The sequence below is a fragment of the Falco cherrug genome, chromosome 10 (assembly GCF_023634085.1).
Source record: "Falco cherrug isolate bFalChe1 chromosome 10, bFalChe1.pri, whole genome shotgun sequence".
In the NCBI taxonomy this organism is placed as follows: Eukaryota; Metazoa; Chordata; class Aves; order Falconiformes; family Falconidae; genus Falco; species Falco cherrug.
This window is the reverse complement of record NC_073706.1, coordinates 17,272,040-17,293,383: the sequence shown is the minus strand read 5'-3', so window position 1 is coordinate 17,293,383 and position 21,344 is coordinate 17,272,040. Positions and strand designations below refer to the sequence as shown.

At 57.4% G+C, this 21,344-nt stretch overlaps 2 protein-coding genes across 13 annotated transcripts in view; one reads left to right on the top strand and one right to left on the bottom strand.

Annotated features, from left to right (window-relative positions):
- Positions 1-13,661, top strand: part of CTNND1 (catenin delta 1) — a 33,118-nt gene extending 19,457 nt beyond the window's left edge. For 4 of the 9 annotated variants that reach the window (XM_055722791.1, XM_055722797.1, XM_055722790.1 and 1 more), the window contains 16 exons: positions 183-715; positions 4,647-5,110; positions 5,224-5,407; positions 5,708-5,825; positions 6,460-6,613; positions 7,011-7,028; positions 7,286-7,354; positions 8,783-8,910; positions 9,505-9,655; positions 9,911-10,103; positions 10,209-10,323; positions 10,907-10,994; positions 11,314-11,361; positions 11,494-11,591; positions 11,751-11,816; positions 12,008-13,661. In XM_055722791.1, the coding sequence (XP_055578766.1) occupies positions 183-715; positions 4,647-5,110; positions 5,224-5,407; positions 5,708-5,825; positions 6,460-6,613; positions 7,011-7,028; positions 7,286-7,354; positions 8,783-8,910; positions 9,505-9,655; positions 9,911-10,103; positions 10,209-10,323; positions 10,907-10,994; positions 11,314-11,361; positions 11,494-11,591; positions 11,751-11,816; positions 12,008-12,019 (2,439 nt within the window). In that variant the 3' untranslated portion in view covers positions 12,020-13,661. The remainder of the gene's footprint in view (positions 1-182; positions 716-4,646; positions 5,111-5,223; positions 5,408-5,707; positions 5,826-6,459; positions 6,614-7,010; positions 7,029-7,285; positions 7,355-8,782; positions 8,911-9,504; positions 9,656-9,910; positions 10,104-10,208; positions 10,324-10,906; positions 10,995-11,313; positions 11,362-11,493; positions 11,592-11,750; positions 11,817-12,007) is intronic. The other 5 variants (XM_055722792.1, XM_055722795.1, XM_055722793.1 and 2 more) reach the window with 5 other exon arrangements.
- Positions 13,662-14,508: 847 nt separating this feature from the next.
- LPXN (leupaxin) lies at positions 14,509-18,172 on the bottom strand. 4 transcript variants are annotated; one of them, XM_055722786.1, is made up of 9 exons: positions 17,721-17,970; positions 16,688-16,836; positions 16,496-16,551; positions 16,024-16,126; positions 15,790-15,945; positions 15,517-15,690; positions 15,359-15,440; positions 14,982-15,130; positions 14,509-14,905 (listed from the first exon to the last, which is right to left on the bottom strand). In XM_055722786.1, exons 1-9 carry the CDS (start codon positions 17,731-17,733, stop codon positions 14,639-14,641), a joined length of 1,149 nt encoding a protein of 382 aa, XP_055578761.1. In that variant the 5' UTR covers positions 17,734-17,970; the 3' UTR covers positions 14,509-14,638. The 4 variants fall into 4 exon arrangements, with proteins under 4 accessions (XP_055578761.1, XP_055578760.1, XP_055578762.1 ...); XM_055722785.1 differs by having other exon boundaries at positions 14,509-15,130; positions 17,721-17,974; XM_055722787.1 differs by lacking the exon at positions 16,688-16,836 and having other exon boundaries at positions 14,509-15,130; positions 16,024-16,107; positions 17,721-18,172.
- Between the last annotated feature and the right edge of the window lie 3,172 nt (positions 18,173-21,344).

Below are 21,344 nucleotides of genomic sequence, written 5' to 3'. Positions count from 1 at the left end.
GGGACAGGGCTCTGGCCAGGGACCCTGACAACTAGGGTGCTGCAGCCATGATGCTTGCCAGCTCGCTGTGCTGTGAGCTGAAACAGGGTGTGGAGTAAGGTGCTGGGGTGGAAGGGGAATCTGGGGACACAGGGGTGTGGTGGATTTACTGATGGGAGCATGTCCTGCACCCCTCCCTCCAGGTGAAGAAAGTGGTGAAGACTGTGACCACCCGAACAGTGCAGCAGGTGCCGGTGGGGCCTGATGGGTTACCTTTGGAGACCTCCCCTGTCCCCAGCAACTACGTCCAGACCATGGACAGGAACTTCCGCAAGAATGGCAATGGGGGCCCCGGCAGCTACATAAGCCAGCCAGGCACGGCCACCCTCCCTCGTAACTACCACTACCCTGATGGCTATGGCCGCACCTACGAGGATGGCTACCCGGGCAGTGATCACAGCTACGGCAGCCTGTCCCGTGTCACCCGCATTGATGAGCGCTACCGCCCTTCCATGGACACCTACCGGGCCCCCAGCCGCCAGGACATCTATGGCCCTCAGCCTCAAGTGCGTGTTGGGGGCAGCAACATGGACCTCAACCATTTCCACCCTGAGCCCTATGGCCTGGAGGATGACCAGCGCAGCGTGGGCTTTGAAGATGTGGACTATGGGCTTATGTCTGACTATGGCACGGCCAGGCGGGCAGGGACCCCGTCTGATCCTCGGCGGCGGCTCAGGTAGGCGGCAGGAGGTGTTGGGGTGTGGGGGGTGCTGTGGGGTCCCTTAAACTTCACCTCTTCAGAGTAAGGAGGATCACAGAAACAATACCACGAGCCAAGTCACATGCAGCTCATACAGGAGAAAACTTGCATCCACTTCCAGTTGCTTAATTGGTGGTTAAAACTCAATGCTAATTGAGCCGGTCGTCCTGCAGCAAGGAGTTCCACTGGGCAGTGGATGTAGCTCCGGGCTTTTCCATCCCTGTGCCACCTGTTCTTCTAGTGGGGATGGCAGGCATGCCTGTGCCCCAGCTGGCTTACCCTGCTGGGAGGCATCCCTGGCGCGGGGTGCACGGCACAGCCCTGCATCGGAAGGAGCAGTTGCCCTGTGATCATTTTCCTGCTGAGCTGCGAGCAGCCCTGGAGAGTCATGCTGAGCCCAGGGCTGGGGTGAGTGAGATGAGTGTTCCTGCAGCGCACCTGGCCCTTGTGCAGGGCAGGGTGGGAGAAGCTGCTCAACCTGTTTGGCAGTAGCAGCTTCTTCCCCTTGTTTTGTCTGTGGGTGACTACCAGCTCCTCTAGCCTGACTGCTGAGCAACTGCCCGGCCAGGCTGCGGCTGCCCTTGGGCAGCCAGAGCAGGGTCTTGGTGGTCCTTAAGCTGCCCTGCCAGGCTTACAGCTGGCCAGGCGTCCTGGAGTGTGACATGCCTGAGGCCATGACTCCTGTAGGCTGGTGTCTTGTGCCAGCTGTGTCTCTTGCACAAACGCTGCTGATGCCTGCTTAAGGCACTTGGCTGCTCTGCTGGCTGCCTGGTCTACCAGGCAGGGTTTGGGGAGGTGCTGGAGGGCAGCTCAGAGGGTGGTGAGCTATGAATGGAGCAAGGGGCTGAGCCTGAGCCCCAGAAACGAGGAGGGGCTGTGTCAGCAGGCTAGGATGGATGTAAATCTGAGTGCTCTGGGGTGGGGGGAGACAGGCTGAGCACAGGCTTCTTAAGCTCCTAGGGCATAAAACGGAGGCAGTAGGGAGAGACCAGAGGGAAAGGAAGCTCTTGCCAGCCCCTGCTGGGGATCTGCCCATTTCAGGGTGCATACTATAAATCCACAGTAGATCGTGGCTGCTGAGGGGACTAAAGGAGGAGCTTTGTCTGTCCTCCCAGCTTGTGCCAGCACAAGTGTTGCTGTGCTGAACCAGTCAGGGCAGTTTTTTGCCCAGATTGATTTCCTTGGCCTGCCTTGCCTTGTGAGGCTTGTGCCGGCTAGAGGAGGGCAGGCAAGGCAGCTGCCCCTGTTGCCTGCACAGACCTGAGCAGTCTGCCAGCATTAGCAGTTCTGAGCATGTGGCCATCACGGTGGGCCCCTTGGTGAGCAGGGATTAAGCAGGTGTGTCTGACCCATGGCTGCTCGGCTGCAGACAGAGCAAATAGCAGCCAGGACTGGAGGCTCTGGTTTGCAGGTCTTCCCTGAGTTCATGTCCTGCCCAGCGTATGGGGCAGGAGCCCTCCCTGGATGGGCCAGTCTGAGCTGCCTGGCCTTGGAGACAAGTTCTCTCTGCTGGGCTGGATGGTGTTTGTTCCTTCTGTCCCTCTGGATCCTGGAGGACAGGAGTTAGGGCAGTGAGGTGCAGGAGCTGCAGCCCTGTGGGAGACCAGGGGACTTGGGACCTTCTTGCTCTGTTGTAACCCATGTCTAAGCATGGCCAAGGAGCAGCCCTGGTGGAGACATGACCTTGTACTGCAGGGACAGTGCAGGATATGGAACTTAGGTTGGCGTGGCCCACGAGCAGGCTCTCCCTCCTGAGGCAGACTGATAAAGATCACAGCAATCTGTGGAATCCAGGCGCTGTTGAGCTTGGCTTGTCCTCTGCCTTCTCAGTTACCATCTGCACTCAGCTGCCCGGCTTGCAGGAATGGGAACAGGGGACATCAACATCCCCCCTGCCTCAGAGATGTTTGTCTTGAGCAGGAGCCTGGCTGTTAATGACTTCCTTCAGGGAGGCAGCCTGCCAGGCAGGCGGGAGATGAAGGAGCATGTTGAGTTGAGATGCAGCACGTGCTGGCTGCCATCGGCTGCAGAGCATGTGGGTCCCCTCTCCTGTGGCTCTTATTGAGCTCCCTTTCTGCGGAGTGTGTGTCCCCTCCCTGCCAGCCCCATCTCACCTTGAGGGACCAGGTGGGCTCCAGCACTGAATGTCCCTCGAGGCCAAGCAGGAGCTCCCTTTCAAGGCATGTGAGTCTTGGCATGGGAGCAAGGTCAGCTGCCGGCCACGTTGACGAGCATTGGGAGGCTTGTTTGCAGCGCTGGCCCTCTGCTGTGTCTTGCTCCTGCCTTGTCCTGCTGCAGGGGGTGGTGGCGGCTGGCATGGTGCGCTGAGCACCGTGCCCTGCAACAGCAGGGAGTCACGGAGTGGCTGGACGGCTCGGCATCTCTTAGTAGCCAGGCCACGTGGCAAGCAGCGCATCTCCCCATCGGGATGTAGTAACAGCCAACCTCGCAGCCCACTGCCACCATCTGCGGTGGTGCCATGCAGGCAGCTGGCACGGCACCAGAGGGGCATGTGGCTGTAGAAGCGGCTGCCACCTGGAGCTGGTGGTTTTGGCAACTCCCATACCAGAGGCTGTAGGGGAGGCAGTGGCACGGGGAGCAGAGCCTGCTACCATCCTTCACTGCAACTTTCTCTGCCTGCTCAGGGGCAGGGGGCTGCCTGCACCTGTCTTGGGAGCTCAGAAGGTGGCAGAGCAGGCCCAGGGGCTGGTGTGAGCCAGAGGATGCTACCTCATGTTTGGCCTTGGTTGTGCGTCCTCAGTGCCCTGGCACAGTCGGGGTGATGGCAGTGATCAGGCCCCTCCATTTCAGTGTCAAGTGCCCTCCCATCCCCTTTTGTTGGAAATTGCTGGATTCCTCTGCCTAGGTGGGGGAAGGGCTGTATTGCCAGTTCCTACAAAAACAGGACAAGAATCCAGGGGTTGTGTGGCATATGTTCTGGGGGTGGTAGATGTCACCTTGGCACACAGGCAACCGGTTGCACTTTCTTTCAGCTTCCATGTGCTTGCTGGGGCTTGTTCCCAGTGCTGCTGGGTCTGTGGGTGAACTGCTTTTTGCCAGGGCAGGGGTGTGGGACCCCAGCTCCTCCCTGTGCCTGAGCTGGGAGCGGTGAGGTTGATCCCTGGTGCCCGGGTATCTCTTGATGCCCCTCTAAGCCTTGTCCCCGGGCAGCAGTGCAGCTTGCCTATATTGCCGGGCATCTGCAGCCAAAAGAGTTTGAGCCCCATCCTGGGTGAAGGTCTCTGCTCTGGCCCTGATGCCCTGCGATAACAGCCGTGGCTTGGTGCGGCAGCAGCTCGTGTGTGCTGGGCTGCGGCGGGGCGGCTGGGGTGGCAGGTGCGGTGCAGCGGGGAGCTGGGTGGCCTGGGACCGGGCCGTGGGTGCGGGCTGCGCCCGGGCGGTGCCGGTGTAACGGGCCTGGCGAGCTGCTGGGCGACCGGCTCTCCCAGCCGTCTGCCGCGGGGTGAACCTGCCCTCTAGTGGCCACAGGCCCGAATGGCTCCTTGTGCGCTGGGGCTGGCTCCTGCCTCCGTGCGGGCTACGCAGAGACCGCGATGCAGCCTCTGACACAAAGCTAAACCTGGGGGGCGGGTGGGGGGGACTGGAATAGCTCTTGAGGCTGGTTTCTCCTGGGGGGAGGAACCACCTGCTTCCTGAGCAAGGCCTGGAGACACGTGGAGTGGGGTGGCCTCCTCCGGCCACAGAGTCCGGCTGGACACACCTGCGCGAGGAGCATCTGACACTGCCTGGCTCCCAGCCCTCGATGGGAGTCTGCCCAGTGCACTCCGGGAGGGTGGCGGTGACTAGATACCGTGTGCGCTCCAGCCCATCTTCGGAGGGGTGAAAGGGGTACAGCATCCCCTCCTGGTTCAGGGCTTGTGCTGATGCCTGATGTCTTCTCTCCTAGGAGTTATGAAGACATGCTGGTGGATGAAGTGGCCCCTGACCGGTACTACTGGGCCCCTCTGGCTCAGCACGAGCGGGGTAGCCTGGCTAGCCTGGACAGCCTGCGGAAGGGAGGTCTGGCCCCGGGTAACTGGCGCCAGCCGGAGCTGCCGGAGGTGATAGCCATGCTGAGCTTCCGACTGGATGCTGTCAAGTCCAACGCGGCTGCCTACCTGCAGCACCTCTGCTACCGTAATGACAAGGTGAAGACGGAGGTGCGCAAGCTGAAGGGCATTCCTGTGCTGGTGGGATTGCTAGACCACCCCAAGAAAGAGGTGCACTATGGTGCCTGTGGAGCCCTCAAGAACATTTCCTTTGGCAAGGACCAAGACAATAAGATTGCCATCAAGAACTGCGATGGGGTGCCTGCTCTGGTCCGCCTGTTGCGGAAGGCCCATGACATGGACCTCACGGAGGTCATCACAGGTAATGGCGCCAGGGAGGAGAGGAGGGGGCTAAGCCCTTGAGTGAGAGTTGCGCAGGGCAGGTTTTTAAGCCCACGTGATCTGATTGATCCCTTGCTGGTTGTGGCATTGCAGGAACACTGTGGAACCTGTCCTCGCACGACTCCATCAAGATGGCCATTGTGGATCATGCACTACATGCTCTGACCGACGAGGTTGTCATTCCCCGCTCGGGCTGGGAGCGGGAACCCAATGAGGACTCAAAACCCCGCCATATTGAGTGGGAGTCAGTGCTCACCAACACCGCTGGCTGTCTTAGGTATGGGAGTGGGGCTGCCAGCTGCTGGCAGAGAGCTGGCGTGGGTTGGGGCTGCTATAATGTTCCTTCCTGGCTGTTCTGGTAGCTCTCTTGGATGGCTGAAGGAGGTCTGTGGAGGTGCTGGTCTCCTAGGACAGCTACTGGTGGTGCAGTCCTTGATTTTTTTCTTTTTGAAGGAATTCCTCTCAATGGAGGGAGGTGCTACAGGAGCTTTCCTCTTGTCTGAGCTCTGCTGGGTGCGGGCTGCTCCTCACCTGCCCTCGGTTGTCTCTCCTGTGACAGTTCTCTCTTGCCTGGCAGGAACGTGAGCTCAGAACGGAGCGAGGCCCGTCGGAAGCTGCGGGAATGTGATGGGCTGGTAGATGCCCTGATCTACATCGTCCAGTCTGAGATTGGCCAGAAGGACTTGGACAGCAAGGTACCACGGTGGGGGTGGTGATGGGACATGTCTAGAGCTCCGTTGTCAACTAGCTCTAGCAATGTTCTGCTGATCATGGTGGCTGAAGTTGGGTTCATCCCAAGATGGATGAAGAATGGATGGGCGGAATATTCACCAGGGAGGAATTTGGTCTGACAGGATTAGCTTGGGAAAACCCAGTCCCGGCTCACTCCTTTCCATGATCTCTGCTTGGGAAGAAAGCCTGTGTGAGGTGTGGCCTGGGTACTCTTTGACTGGAAGGTGCCTGGCACTTATCCTGAACTTAGCAGTGGGAATGTTGGCCCTCCAGCAAGGGGTCCGGTGGTGTCACTCATCCCCATGCTGGTATCCTCTGCTTCAGGGCTTCCTCATCTGCCTTGACAAGGCATTGGCTTGAGTTTTCCTTGGAATTTTTGTACTTAAAGCAGAGGTCTTTGGCACAGCAGAGTGCGAACTCATGCCTGCAGAGCTGGCCATGTCTGCTTTGGGATGGGGATCTGCTCCAGCTCCATCTGAGATGGAGCTGCGTGACCCCCTTGACCTGGCTCTGCATTGCAAGCTGTGACAGGGCCCTCACTCAGACATGGGTTGGGCATGTGCTGCTCCAAGTCAGACTATCTGGCATTCTCTCTAGCTGGTGGAGAACTGTGTGTGCCTGCTGAGAAACTTGTCCTACCAAGTCCATCGTGAGATCCCCCATGCTGAGCGTTACCAGGAGACACCTCTGGCCCCTGCCAACAACACTGGGCCCCATGCTGCAAGCTGCTTTGGTGCCAAGAAGGGAAAAGGTTTGTTGGGTGACAGCAGCATGGAGGGAGGTGGGATAAAGAGAGATCTGCTACAGTGGAGGTTGAGGGTGGTCTTGGGTCTCTGTGCTCCTACTCTAGTGTCTCTTTTGTGAAGGCTAAAGTGCAGCTTTCTCTGGAGGTGCCGTGGTCCATGCCTCCCCTGGCTTTGGGAGCTACTGCTTGGCTTACCCAAGGCACTTGACACAAACTAATGGTGGGTTTTTCTGTGGTGGTGGGATGGTGATGGATAGATGGTGCACTAACTCCACACATTCCCTTTTCTCCTGTTGCCCCTTCCCCTCCGCCTTCTTGCCAAATGATCTGCCCCATGATGCTGCTGGCACTTCTCTTCTCCTGCCTCCCCTCTCTCCTGTCCTTCTCTCCGCTTCGCCAATAGACGAATGGTTCTCCAGAGGTGAGTGTGCTCCTGGTTTTAATGTTTTCATGGTTTGATTGGGTGCTTTTCTGTAGCTCTCTGTGGTTTACCCTGAAGCTGGGCACGTACTGCCTGCAGTGTGGCTAATGCCCTTGACATCTCTTCCTGGGACATGCGGGTAGCTTAGCTTTAGCTTAGCTCTGGGCTTGTTCTTGTATCAAGTGGTGAAGAGCTGTTGGGCTAGATGGGTTGGTGAGAGGAGAGGTGTCTTATGTCTCCCTGTTTGCCCTTTGAAGGTAAAAAGCTCCCAGAAGACTCTGGTGTCGATGCAGTGGATTTTCCCAAAAGAACAGTTCCAGCCAAAGGTACGTTCCTCAGTGTTTGCGCAGGGCTGCTTTTCCACAAGCAGTCTAGGAGAGAAGCGAGTAGAGTTGATTTTCCATTGAAGTGAGCCTCTCAAACGGGCAGAGGTTTGGTTTGGAGGAGGTAAGATTCTGTTTGCCCAAGTGCTAGCTGAAAAACAGTAGCTCTGCCACAGCCAGTTGTGAGGTTGCTTGTGCTTGAAAGAGGTCAGCACTGCCTCAAGACAGACTTTCTGGGGATGCAGAGGCAACTGTTGCCCTAGGGACTGAGGGGACAGCATGGTGACACAGCCGTAGGCCAGGTAGCCCTCTATGGTGGTCTTGACTTCTCACCACGATTGCCTTTTGTCTGCTTTTCTTTCCTGGGCATGAAGAACAGGCAGGATTTAAGGCAAAAAACCACTTAAAGTGTTCTCCAGCATGAGGAAGGGTCATTCCAAGAAGTCTCTGGGGATAAGCATCTTGCTGCCTAGAGGGTTGTGAATTGTAGCCCCTCTCTGGTTGGCCAGGTAGTGGGCATCAGCCTAGGGCTTGAGTTCATTTCTCCCTGTCCCAAAACACCCTGTGGTTCCTGTGAAGACCCTGGTGCTCCCAGGAGTGTGAGGAGTCCAAGCTAGAAGAATCCTAAGGAAACTTAGGACAGACCTGATCTTGGGAGCAGCTCAAGTATGCAGTGGCTCCTCAGGGTGACCTGGGCTGTGGGAAGAGCTGGCACCCATCTCTGGTGGAAGCCTGAGGAGCCATCTGTTCTGACTTTGGGGCCTGGGGACATCCCTCACCACAGTTGAGGACAGAGAATGAGGTGGAAAACCTGGCCTCGCGACTGTAAACCAATCTCACTGGTGCTTTAGGAATAACTTCTGGGCACATGTTTCTGTGAAAAAGAGTTAGAAGTTGAAGGCCTGATCCCTGCCTGCTTGCTGGGGTAGTCGAGAGCTGGAGACCTGGTGCTCTCTGTCTCTGAGGATGGGCTGAACCCAAGCTGCTTCAGTGTGTTGGTGGCCACTGGCTTGGGGTGTTTCTCTTTCTTCCCACTGAGTGTGGGCTGAGCCTCTTGTGGCAGCTGGGCACTGTGGCAGCATTTGCTGCCCCACCACATGCCCTTGCCTGGGCTGGGTTTTCAGCCAGACGTTGTACTGAAGTTGAGGTCTCCTTGCCACTGGCAGCGGTGCTGCAACTCAGCCCAGACCTCTCCTGAGTTGCAGTGGTGCACTGGGCACTGTGGGCAGCAGCCTTGGCATCGCTGATCGGGGCTGAGGTTTCTGGTGCTGCGGGGTAGCCTGGCCCCCTCTGTGCTGAGGATCCAGCCTCCAGGGAGCAGTGAGCCTGGGAGAAAGCTTCCAGCCTTATCTGCCCAGCAGTGTTCCTTTGAATTAGTCAATGCTAGCAGAGCCCTTGAGTAAGTTCTTCCTACCCGTGTTCTTCTGGCAGGCTATGAGCTCCTCTTCCAGCCAGAAGTGGTCCGGATATACATCTCCCTCCTAAAAGAAAGCAAGACTCCAGCCATCCTAGAGGCTTCGGCAGGAGCCATTCAGAACCTGTGTGCTGGCAGCTGGACGGTGAGCCTCTCATAGAGCTGGCCATGTCCAGCTTCATCTGTGTTGCAGGGAAAGGGGTCTTGGGGAGCAGGGAGCATCACCTGCGGGGTACCAGCAGAGCTGTAGATGGCCAAGGCTCTGCTGTTTCAGGCTGTTCACCTTGTGCATGGGTCACTACCTGAGAAGATGCTGTTCAGCAGCATGGTTCAGGTGTGAAGCAGGTTTCTCCTGTGCCATTAAGGGCTCTGTGCTCCCTGCCAGCTGTGCCTTCCCAAGGGCTGCCTGCCTGTGTCCCTGCCTGCAGCCAGCTCCCTGCTGTTCTTGCCGCTCCGTAGGGTGTGGGCAGGGCTCGAAGGTTTGGGGCTGTTCTGTAGCCCTTTGACCTGCATTCCCTTGGTGTGTATGGAAGGACCACATGGGATGTCTCACCTGCCTGGCCTGCAGGGGAGCCTTGGGATAGGAATGGGACCGCTGCAGTCGGTCTCACTGCGGGTGAAGCCAGGACGCTGGATTCCCAGGATGAGGGTGGGTGGTAGGGCTCCCAGTGGTGCTTCAGCCCCGGGAGCAGGGACTATGCCTGCCGGGTCACACTGGTGCTCTGCCTTTCGCCTGCAGTACGGCCGGTACATCCGCTCAGCGCTGCGCCAGGAGAAGGGACTCTCTGCCATCGCCGACCTCCTGACCCACGACAGCGAGCGAGTGGTGAAAGCAGCGTCTGGAGCCCTGCGCAACCTGGCTGTTGACTTGCGTAACAAAGAGCTGATAGGTGAGGGCTGTGGAGGAGAGGATCATCGTGCTCTCTGTATCCATTTGGGTTAGGCAGGAACTTTCTCCTGATCTTGGCAGCCAAGGAAGTGTGTGAGCATAGCATTGGCCCAGCATCTGTCAGCTGCTCCTCTCCCAGAGTAGCATGTGCTGAGCTCCACTGGGAGGGACATCAAAACTGGTCACCAGTCCCTGATCCTTCTGCCTTACAGTCCTCTTCTTTGCTTGCTCATGCCTTGCTTTTTTCCCTTCCCAGGTAAACATGCCATCCCCAACCTAGTGAAGAACCTGCCTGGAGGCCAGCAGACCCCAGCCAAAAACCTCTCTGAGGACACAGTGGTGTCAATCCTCAACACAGTCAATGAAGTAATTGTAGACAACCTTGAGGCTGCCAAGAAGCTGCGGGAAACACAGGGTATTGAGAAGTTGGTGCTGATCAACAAATCTGGGTAGGCTGTGATCAAAGGATAATGCAAGGGGCAGGGAGGGGCTTCTCCAGGAGCTTCCTGGAGACCATGGGTGTCTCCAAACATCTCTTCCTCTGCCTCTTTTAGGAACCGCTCAGAGAGAGAAGTCCGAGCAGCTGCTCTAGTCTTGCAGACAGTTTGGGGATATAAAGAGCTGCGGAAGCCACTTGAGAAGGAAGGCTGGAAGAAGTCAGATTTCCAGGTATGGGGGTGGGGGAATGGGGATGCCCTGTTGTGGCTGGGATAGTAGATGGGGTCCTGCAGCAGGGAGAAGGGTGTTCCTGGAGCTCAGCGGTATTGGATTTCAGCTCTTGCCTTGCTGGCAGGATTGGAGACCCTTCAAGGTGTCCCCTCTGCTGTTTCTCAGTGAATGGCCAGCAGGAAGTTCCTACCAAGGAAGGAACACTCTGTAAAGCTTTAAGCCCTTTGTCCCACACATAAGCATGCAGATCTACAGGCAGGAAAGTCTGCAGCACTAAGAGCCACTGTGAAGATGCTGAAGAACAAGGTTCTCCAGGGCTCGGTTTCTTTCCCAAAAGCTGGGACTGTCCTTGCTGCTTAGGGGCAGGGTGCTGCCCGGACCCGGTCCAGGCAGGCCACCCCCACTCTAACGTGGGTGCAGCTGTGGGCTCTGGAGCACTCTCTGGTTGCTTCAGGCCCCTTGCTTGGGGGCTGTGGGAGGGTTCCTGGGTCTGTCCTGGTATTGGGGGCTGGAGGGATGGGATGTGCTGATGAGGAAGGAATGCCTGGGCCAGGATGTGAGTGGTCACTGTCTGATGCTCCAGGTGAACCTGAGCAATGTCTCTCGGACCCAGGGAGGCAACTCATTTGATGACAGCACCTTGCCTCTCATCGACAGGAACCAAAAATCCGGTATGTGCCTGCCCTTCAGCACCTCTCCCCACTGTCGTCCTTCCACCTGGTCTGTACCCAGAACAGCTGGCCACTGTCCCCTCCCTGCTCTTCAGCCCTGGCTTTCTTGGTGGCCACAGCTGGTCACACAAGACCATCAGTTTGGGCTTTAGGTGGCTTCTCAGGGCTAGAAGTGATGCATGCAGTTAGCATAGGTCCTGCAGCGTCCTTGGGTCAACTGTGCTGGGTCTGGGCTCCTCTAGCTGGGGTAGGTAGTGGTTCCTCTGCTGCCTGTGACTGCAGGGGCTGTGTCTGATCTACTGCTCTCCCATGCTTGCAGACAAGAAATCCTCCCGGGAGGAGATCCAGATGAGCAACATGGGACCAGGTAGGAGAGGGACTGGAATGGGAGCATCTTGCCTCCTTGGTGTGCTGGGCAGGGGAAGACCTCAAATTCAGATGGCAATGATGTTGCCTCCCATGGAGGTGACATGACTGACTGTCCCCTTTCCTGCTCCAGACAACTATTCCACACTCAATGAGAGGGACCACAGCAGGACACTGGACCGATCTGGTGACCTCGGAGATATGGAGCCAGTGAAGGCAGCACCATTGATGGTGAGCAGCTCTTCCTAATGAGGAAAGAGTGAGTGGGACTGGGTGTGACAGGAGGTGTGACACATAGTTGTCCTGGCTGGCAGGAGGAGGGGAGAGCTGGGCTCCCACAGCTAACACCCCACCCTTCTATCACCCCTACTAACCCCTGTGTGTCTGCAGCAGGAAGAGGGGCAGGAATCGCCACCTGAGGTGGAGGAGGAGAATGCTGTGTGTTCCCCTGTGTCGGTATGTCCCGCAGTGTCCTGCCCAATCTGAACAGTGGTGACAGATCCTGCTCTGCTGTTAGGGGTGCTTTGGCCAAACAAATTCTGATCTGATTGCTGCTGCCTGCAATCGCTGCCCTATCCATCAGGGCCATGATCATGCTGCTCACTTGATTACTGGGCGTGCTAATGTCTCTCCCTCTCTCTCCACAGCAGAAGATCTAGCTGACATCCCCACCTCCACTCAGTTTGGGTTGATAATATATATTATATATAAATATATATATAACTCTTTGTGGTGGAATGGACCGACTTTTACCTTGTCTTATTCCTGGATTTTTTGCTGGACTGTTTGTGCCAACTAGCCAGCCAAATGACTGGGCCTGGTCCCCCAGGGGCAACCTGGGCCACTCTGCCTCCTCTAGACCGCTGCACCTCCCCGTTCTGGGACACCTCGACCAATAACTTCCTCCCTGTCCTCCGCCACCTCCTTCCTCCAGAGAGTAAAACCCTGCTGCCTGACTGCCGGATCAACCGGTGTGGATGCTGCAAAAGGACTAGAGATCTCTGCCTTGACCAGGAGCTGCCTTCTCTCTCACGTCTTCCCTCTGCTCGGGGATGTCTGCAGGGACAGAGACTGGGACCTCACTTGGCGCCTTTTTTGTCTTTTGTTTTGTTGCCTATAGGATATATTTTTGTGCAGGATCACTCTTCAACCAGGGCTGTGGGGGAAAGGAGCATCCCCTCCCTGGTGGTGGTGGGACCAGGATGAGGGGGGCTGGAGTCACGGGGGGGGATGAGGGGAAGGAAAAAACAGCAATAACTTCTCTTGCTTTACTCTAAGTGAGGCTTTGTGAGGGGCATGGGAAGGAGCGGATCTGGTTCTAGGTCCTGCGGAGGGGTCTGGATGGGGTGGCTGGTCCCCACCCAGTGACTGTGTGAGGAGGGATCCTTATGTGCAGAGGATGGTCAGTGCAGGGGGCTTGGGATGTGCCTCCCCAAGTGGGAGGCGATGGGTCCCTGTGGGAGGAGGAGATGCAGCAGGGCTTTTGGGAGAGGCAGGCTTCTAGGGGCACGCTATGAGCCAGGTGTGAGGACCAGGATCCCCCCCCTCTCACCCCCGTGCACCAGCTGCCTCCGGAGACTTTCTCTTGACATGTGCCTTTCTTTTGCCACTGTGAAATAGCTCTCTGAATTGTACTGTCTGGCTTCTTTGCTGGGGAAAGGGTGTTTCCCAGGCTTCTGGCAGGGCTGAGCTCTTCCTTTCCCCACTGGGAGCCTTAACTGTCTGAAGTGGGGCTGGAAGCCTGTTTTTTGGGGGGATCCCAGCACATCTTAGTGCTGTGGTGTTCTGGGGAGCCCTTGGGCTCCCTGTGCAACTGGAAGCCTGGGTAGGAGGCTGCAAACTGGAGCAGGAGCCGTCCCCAGTCTGGCACTCCTGAAAAGGGGAGCAGGGAGGCTGTGGTAGGCAGAACTGGTGCCTTGCTCCTGCCTGCCGCTCTGCCCAGAAGCACCTCTCTGCTCTGCCTGAGCCCTCCCTGGCTCCAGCCCCACCTCAGCTCTGTTTGGTTTTGTTCTGGGGTCTAACTCTTCTCTCTTCCTTTAAATATGTAAAACACTAATTCCTTTTCTTAATTTTTAATTCCAAATGAACCAAAAAAAAAAAAGCTTCCCTCTTCTCTCCTCCCCTCCCCTGGTTCTCCTGGGCCACCTCTGCCCTGGCAGGGAGTGGGGCTAGGGAGGAGGGGAGCGAGGAGCAACAAGCCATTCCTTGTCTGATTCCTGTGCACACTCTTGTAACGCTTTTAAAACAAAATGATTTTTTTTATATAAATAAAGTTTTTAAAGTGTGTCTGTGTGCCTTCCACCTAAGGCTGCCACCTTGGTCTTTGTAGCTTTGCAGTTGGGCCTAAGCATGTTTTCTGGGGTCAGGGCTGTGCTCAGTGTGTGGCTCCAAAATGTGCCACTTGGTGATAAACCCTTTCTTGGGCTGGAGTGATGTGTTGTCCTCTTTCGAGTTTTTTTGGGGTGGTTGTGTGTGTGTGGTTTCCACACAATGCCCCTTCCCCCGGTGCTTGGGGCTGTTCAGGAGGTAGGGGAGAGCCCTCCCTCTCCTGAGCACGGGGGCTTCCTGCTGGGATACCTTGCTGGTGACCCCTGTGGAGTGGGACTAGGCTGTAAACAGGTGCATCCTTTCCTGGGGAATAGTGGAGCCAGGCTGAAACACCCTGTGGGCTCACTTTGCTTTCAGCCATGTGTGCATGTGAAAATAAATACAGAAAGAAGTTCTGTAACTTTGTGGAAATACCTCGTTAGAAGTAGTTTTCTGGCTTCTGCTTCAAACCAGCTCTTTCTGAAGCTGTGTTGCTGTTGGAAAGACTTCACTGGAGCACAGAGCAGCACTTTTTGCTCTGTGGTGGCAGGATGTGGGCTTGTGGTAATGAGGGCTGGGGTGGTGCTGGCGTCCTACATGGCACAGCACTGCTGGTGCTCAAACTGCTCTGCCAGGGAGGCTGGGGCTGCTCTGCTCTGGGTTATGGGGGAACAGCAGCTGAGGCAGTTGCCCCTGGCTTCCTGTGCCCTGGGAGATGGGGACCTGGTACACCTGTGGTGCTGTGGAACATCAGTGGATGTGCCTGGCTATGAGGGCCTCCAGCCCTCCCAGCTTGCCTTGCATCCTTGTCCCCCAAAGCCACCAGCGAGGGGAGCGAAGGTAGGGCTAGATGTTTTATTGCTTCAGGTCGAGAGACATTGGTGGGTGGAAGAATACGAGGTGTGCTCAGCTCAGCCGGACGGTGCTGGGGCCAGGCAGGCAGGCGGGAAGGGTGGCTGCATGCTGGGGGCTCAGAGGAAGAGCTTGTCGTGGCAAGCCTGGCAGTACATCTTGTTGCCGCGCTCGCGGAAGGTGCCTTTCCGCAGCTGCCCCAGGCAGTAGGCGCAGATGAAGTGCTCGGGGTGGTACTTGCGCCCTGCAGCTGTGATGCAGCGGCCGGTGACCGGGTGGCCGCAGCCGTGGCAGATGCTGCCCTGCCGCTGGTGGAAGTGCAGCTCGCAGTAGGGCCGACCCTCCAGCTCGTAGAAGGAGCCACCGGCGAAGCCACTCAGGCACTCCTGGGTGGAAGAAGACGGGGAAGGCTGGCACAGCCTCAGGAACACGCTCACCCCTGGGTCCCCGCTGGGCACTCACCGCGCAGAGGAAGCACTCGGGGTGCCAGACGCCGTGCAGAGCCGTCAGGTAATTGTCTGTCACAGGGCGCTCGCAGCCCTGGCACTTCGGGGCAAACATGGCCAGGAAGTCCTGGCGGCAGTACGGCTTCCCGCTGTGCTCGTGGAAAGCTGCGGGGAGGGTGCTGGGGTGGGCACCCGCCTGGGGGAGGCTGACGGCGGGGGCCGGGTGGACGGCAAGGGGCAGACCAAGGGGGAACGCGGGGTGAGGCAAGGGTGGGCTGTGGAGGGGGGGTTACCCGGGCTGGGGGCAGTGGGCGTGAGGGCAGGGCTATGGCAGGGCACACCCAGAGCGGGGGCGATGGGGGCAGTACCCCCACAGCCTTCCCCGGGACGTACCGTCGTCTCCAAACACCTTCCCACAGTGGGCGCAGAAGAAGTGCTCGGGGTGCCAGGTCTGGTCCAGGGCTGTGAGGACTTTCTGCAGGAAGACACAAGGTGAAGGTGGCTGGTGGCGGGGGCTGGCAGGGGAGGCTGGGGGGGGGGGGGGCGCTTACCTCGCGGATGGGGCCAGCACAGTAGGCGCAGCGGGGGGAAAAGGCCTGGTGGTAGTCATCCTCGCAGTATGCCCGCCCACCCCGCTCAAAGAAGGCCTGGCCCCCCAGCTCCTGCCCGCAGTGGGCACAGGTGAAGTGCTCGGGGTGCCAGGTTTTGCCCAGGGCTGTAAGCACCTGCGGGGGGTGGGGGTGGGGGGCTGCAGTGAGAGCAGCTCCCAGGGATGCTGCGAGCCGAGGGAAGAGGGGTGCTAGGATGGAGGTACGGGGGCTCACCCTGCCGGAGATGGGCTTGTGGCAGGCGGTGCAGACGCCAGCGGGGGTGGCTGCGATTCCCAGCTCCTGCAGGTCCCGCGTGAGGCTGCCCAGCATATTGTCCAGCAGGGACTTGGGCTCCGCTGGCACCCCGGCTCCCTGCCCCACAGCCACTAGCTGCCAGGAGGGAGGGTGGTGAGGGCTGGGTGGGGTCCAGCCCCCCCCCATCTCCTTTCCCACAGGAAGGAGGCTCACCTTGCTCTGCATGTGGCCCAGGTCAGCCAGGAGCTCGTCCAGCTGCCGGGCAGCTGCTGTGGGTGGGGGCGATGGCAGCAGCGGCTGTGGGACCGGTATGGGGCTGTTGGGCATGGCAGAGAGTGAGGGATGCTGCCACTTCCAGCCCGTCGGCCAGAGGGTGCCTGGACTGGGAGTCCTCCACCCCCATGGGCTGCTGCCCTTTCTCCACAGGCCGCAGTAGGGACAGGGGACCTCCCTGGGGATGTGCTGGCAGGGGTGGCCATGTGTGGTAGGGAGGGGTCTGCTAGAAGCCTAGCCCTCACGCCAGCAATGCTGCAGGGATGCAAGATGCAACCCCCCTGCCCCAGCTCATGGAAGGACCTGTTATTTGGGGGGACGTGTGGGAGGCCAGGTGACCCCAGAGGATGAGTCCAAGCCATAGAAATGGTAGCCCCAGATGATTTTTGCCCTCCCGCGGCTATGTTTTTACCTGTATGCTGCCTTCAAATCCTCTCTCTGAGGCTGAGCCTGAGGTGGCAGCTGCGCCTGGAAGGACAAAACCTTGCAGCCCAAAACCCACAGGCTGCTGCCCTGGCACCCTTTGCTGCCTGCCCAGTGCCACCACCCCTGTCACTTGCTGAGCAGGGTCTCAGCTGCCAGCCCCACCGTGTTGAGGTGTTACCTTCAGGGCTGCCGAGGCAACCGGCTGCTGGCCGCAGGGGGCTGAGGGCCTGGCTGCGACAGGATCCTGCTTGCAGGAGCTGGGCACCTGCGGCACACAGTCCTTGGGGGCTGGGCGAGAGCTCTGCTCCAGTTCTGCCAGCAGAGCATCTGCATGGAGAGACCCAGGTTGGGTGCCCTAGCCGCTGGCTGCCCCCCTGCCTGTGCACCCCCCAAGCAGTCATGTGCCGCTCCTGAAATCTCAGAAGCAAAAGCAGCAGCACAGCAGCTTCTGCCAAGGGGCTGTGGTGGCCCTGAGCACCCTCACCCCAACCCCCATCCCCAGTGCAGGATGTGCCCACTGCGCTGCACAGCCTTCCTGGAGCATGGGGGACCGCTGGCAACAGGGGTCCTGCTTCCCCTGCACATAATTTCTGGCTTACAAAGAAACATCCACCAGCCCTCCTGTTCATCCTAGCATGAGCCCTGGCATGAGAGAGCTAAGCCTCCATCCTTTCTGTGCAGCCAGAGCAGCATGTCCCGCAGGGGCGGCATGTCCCACAGGGCCGGCAAAGCGCTTTCACCTTCCACACCTTTCACTTTTACCTCGCTACTTTGGCCGTCCCTCGACATCTTCCTGCCCTTGCACCGGCACCAGGAGATGGAGGGATGCCCCTCCGTCCCCCAGTGCAGCTGCTTTCCTGACCCCGTCTCCCCCAGCCCAGGCCAGGGGTGACTCCCAGCACCCTCGGACACCGTGCCACACCCTTGGGCTGCTGGGCACCATTGTGTGCAGCCAGGATTGCATCGCTGCTGCGGCCCGTTTCCTGCCTTCAAGCGCTCTCCATTTTTGGCTGAGCACTTGCTCAGCCACCTGGGCCCCGTTTGCCCCCTGAGATATGGCGGAGGGGAGGTACAGCAGGCAGTATGGTTCCCCTGCTGTCCCCTCTGCAGCATCCCCACCTGACCTTGAGGAAGACAAAGGACGAGGCTCCCCCAAGCCATGGAAGGCATGATCCAGCACCGAGCCTGGCTCTGGGTGAGGGGCGGCTTACCTAAATCCTCCATCCTGCCTCAGCACAGGGTCCCCACGGCCGGGGAGCTGGGGCAGCGCCTGCAGGGCAGCGAGCGGGCAGACTGGGCTGTGTGGGCTTTCAGTTCCGCTCTCCAGCCTCGCCTCCGCCCCCAGGGCTGGGGTTTGTCGCTTGAGGTTCTTCCTTTGCGGGTTGCGTGCTGTGCGCCACGTGTGAAAGGCAGCAGGCGGAATGCGGTGGCAAAGGCTGGGGCAAGGGGGGCCAAGAGCAGCCCTGGGTTGGGGCTGGAGGGGGAAGAAACTGGCCAGCAGGTTTTCCAGGGAGCTCCTGACTCATAAAACCAGCCAAGCTCCTTGGACTTCTCAGCTGGAATCCAGAGCGCATGTGTCCTGCAGACCCAGGCCCCTTCCAGAAGCTACCAGCTTCATGTGGCAAGGGATGGCATTGCTGTGCTGGGTGGAAATGCATTTGTGATGGTGTGGTGGAAGCAGGCACAGGACTCACAGCGCTGGCATGCTCTAACACAGCCTTGCCCTTTGGTAGGATGCTTTTGGAACCTCTTCTTGATTTCCAGGTAACAGCAAATCCCTTTGTGTCACTTAGAGCCGGTGTGAGCACAAGGACTGGGCTCACTGCACTGGGCGGCAGTGGCACTGCTGAAGCTGGTGGCTGTGCCACCCTCTCCCTGTGTTAATGCCTTGGCCCATTTAAAGGTTTCCCAGAGGTACCACGTGTGCGGCTGCTGGGCACAGCTCAGCCCTGACCCTGCAGGCATCAGGATACATGCACTTAGCACGTCTCCGCCAGCCAGGCACAACACCCAGCAGCAGACCGCGGTGCTGTTTTGTGCTGGCAATTTGTGTGATTTAACCACCATTGGAACTTTTCTGCTTCTTCCAAGCAGAACTGTGTCAGCCTCTGAGCTCCCCATGCAGCCGTTTCAGGCAATGAGCCCACGAGCACCTGAATGCATGCCTTGAGGCAGGGGCAACACAGGCATTTCTGCCAGCAAGGTGAGGTGGCTGTCTGCCTGCCCCCAGGACGCGGGTCCCTCACTGTTGGGAACCATTTGGGAAGACAGACCCATGGGTACTGCCATTATCCCCAGTGCCTCCACCAATGCCCAACCCCTGTGAGGGGGATCTGGTGACATTTATGGCTTAGCCTTTAAGCAGAGAAATCTTTTGGCACTACTGAGAGCAGCCAGTGGATATTGGAACAGCTTCAAGGGACTGGTCAGTAATCTGGGCTGGAGGATGAAGCAGAAGCTGCTGCAGCAGGGAGAGGTAAAGAACTGGCCTACTTGTTGCACTAGTAGACAGGTGAACAGCAGGAGATGGCAGTGCAATGATGTCTGCAATCAAAACGTGCCCCACACCTGAGATGTAGACACCTGGGATAACATGGCAGGGGAGCAGGGCACCAAGATGCTCCCCCTGTTCCACCACAACCCTCCAGCTCCATTTTCTCCACCAGAGCTGCTTTTCCAACCTGCTTTGACAGGGGTTTCCCCCACACTGCTGCTGGCGCCCTCCCCCTTGCTGGTCTATCATCCCACCGCAACACCCCTGCCACACACTCGTTAGAGCCAGGTTATTAATCCCTAGATGCCACGTGCAGAGGAGGTGGTGTGTGGCTTGACATGTCCTTTGTGCTTTTGCTTGTTTTTTTGCAGGAGGCATCACCTTGTAGGTGCATGGATAACACCTCAGACACCCTGGCTACTAGCCCAGTGCAAGCTTGCAAGAGTCACCACATCCTTGCTAGGCTCCTGAGTGTGGGCAGCCCTGGGGTTTCAAGGATGCTATAAAAGCCTTGGGAGCAAAAGTTATGAGCCATGCAGCCAGAGCCCACGGCTCCCTGCTGCTTCTGTGGATGCGTGGCACTTCTTGCAATGTCTCTTACGTCTGCCACACCTCCCAAACCGTGGGTATCTGTTTGAACTCACTTCTGTACTCTCTGGCTTTGCCTCTCTTCTGCCACTCCTCCATTTCATCCCCAGGGAAGAGGCTTGTTCAGAAAAATAACCTATTCCAGATAAAGCCAAATAAGCCTCAGGTGTTTTTCTAGCACTGCTAGGCAAGAGGAGCCCCAGTTCCGAGTGCAGCTTCACGCCTCATGGGGAAAGCTTTCAGGAGATCCTGGAAGAAAGGGTTGCAATCAAGCGCTGCACTGCCTCTAGATACACGATTTGCCACAAAATGGCCCAGAAGCACAAGAAGCGGCTGCTTCAGAAATATTACTGATCCTGGCAATGGAGAGGATCACCTCAAGGCCATATAAAAGTAAGTGGCATTAAAAAGTTCTCTGTGGCAGCAGACCAGCAGGATGCAACCATCCATCAGCACCTGGAAGAGGCTCTGCAGTCAGAACCTGTAAACACCCTCACAGACAGCCATGAGCTCTGCTGACAACTGGGCTGAGCCTGTGCCTGCCAAGTCCATCCCCTCCGTGGGTCCACTCCATCCTCTCTGTGGGCCCGCTGAACTCCCGGGTAGTGGGAGCTGCACCCTGCACAGCTGAGGCATGAACGCTTGCTGCACAGGCCGCGCTGACGCATTCTTGGCCACCTGTTCTCACACGCTGCTGATCCCATCTGCACTGTCAGAGTGGAATGGGGTTGAATTAAGCCTCTTTGTACCAAGCTGGCATGCCGAGGTTCACTTAATTACTGACACTCTGTGTCGGTGACAGCTCTTTTGTTATCTGCCCACAGTATGGACATCCAGCAGGGCACCATCTCAAGAAAAGCCACGTGGCACGCTAAGCTGTGAGTCCCATGGTAATTTTTGAGACAAGCAATACGGAGAGCTACCCAAAAGACAAAGTGAGGCACTGCTTGTATCACTCCCTGATGGTTACTTTGAGAGATCATTGTGTCAGACACTTCCCTTTCTGCAAACAACAGAACTTTCCTGTCTGTGAAAGGTTTTGGGTTATTTTTAGACTTCTCAGTGATTTACTCTCCCCCTCCAGTGATAATGTGAGCCCTAGTGTAAACAAGCATCTGGAACTGTAACTTCGCATTACAAAATCTCCCATTGCAAAACACAAGCCTAGCAAATGCAAATGGCTGAGCCACATCCTGATCTGACCCGTAGTTCTGCGCAGTGGTTTCACCAGACTATTTTAACAAGAATTAAGAAACACTCCACCTTGCCTACAAAGGCAAAAGCAATCATGACAGGAACTTGAGAGTAACTTCCCGCATTGAGACTCTCTAGTGTGAAATACAATAATTTTATTTAAGAATAAAAGCAAAGTCATTTCATAGCAGAGAATATGGGTTAATGCTGCAGAATAGTTAGTTTGGAAAGTGATGTCAATCAGTTTTCCAGCTAGACAGGTCCTTGGGGAGGGAAAGACTATTTTTAGCTGCTTACAATGCAAACAGCAGTAGCAGACGCTACTTAAATTCTAGCTGAGATTTCCTTCTTGAGAAGAGAAACATTTCAATTGAAAGAAAACTGACAGATTGACATTGGACTGACACAAAGTAAGGGCCAGCCAAACTGTGTCTGGACTGAAAATGAGTCTCAAACCACTCAGGTAACCAATGCTGGAGAAGGTTTGCATATTGCCTTTACAAAATGCTGCTGCTGAGAAAGCACACTGTCGCAGTACCTGTGGGAGGCTGGGTCGGCA

Bases quoted from the DNA above. Each gene is read 5' to 3' on its own strand.
- LPXN (XM_055722785.1), bottom strand. The intron at 16,552-16,687 runs GTAACACCTCAA...TTGTCCTTCCAG, and splicing joins TTGCCTCGGCAGCCCTGAAG to GCGCAGCTGCCACCTCAGGC. The intron at 15,946-16,023 runs GTGAGCCTCCTT...CCCTCCTGGCAG, and splicing joins TGGGCCACATGCAGAGCAAG to CTAGTGGCTGTGGGGCAGGG.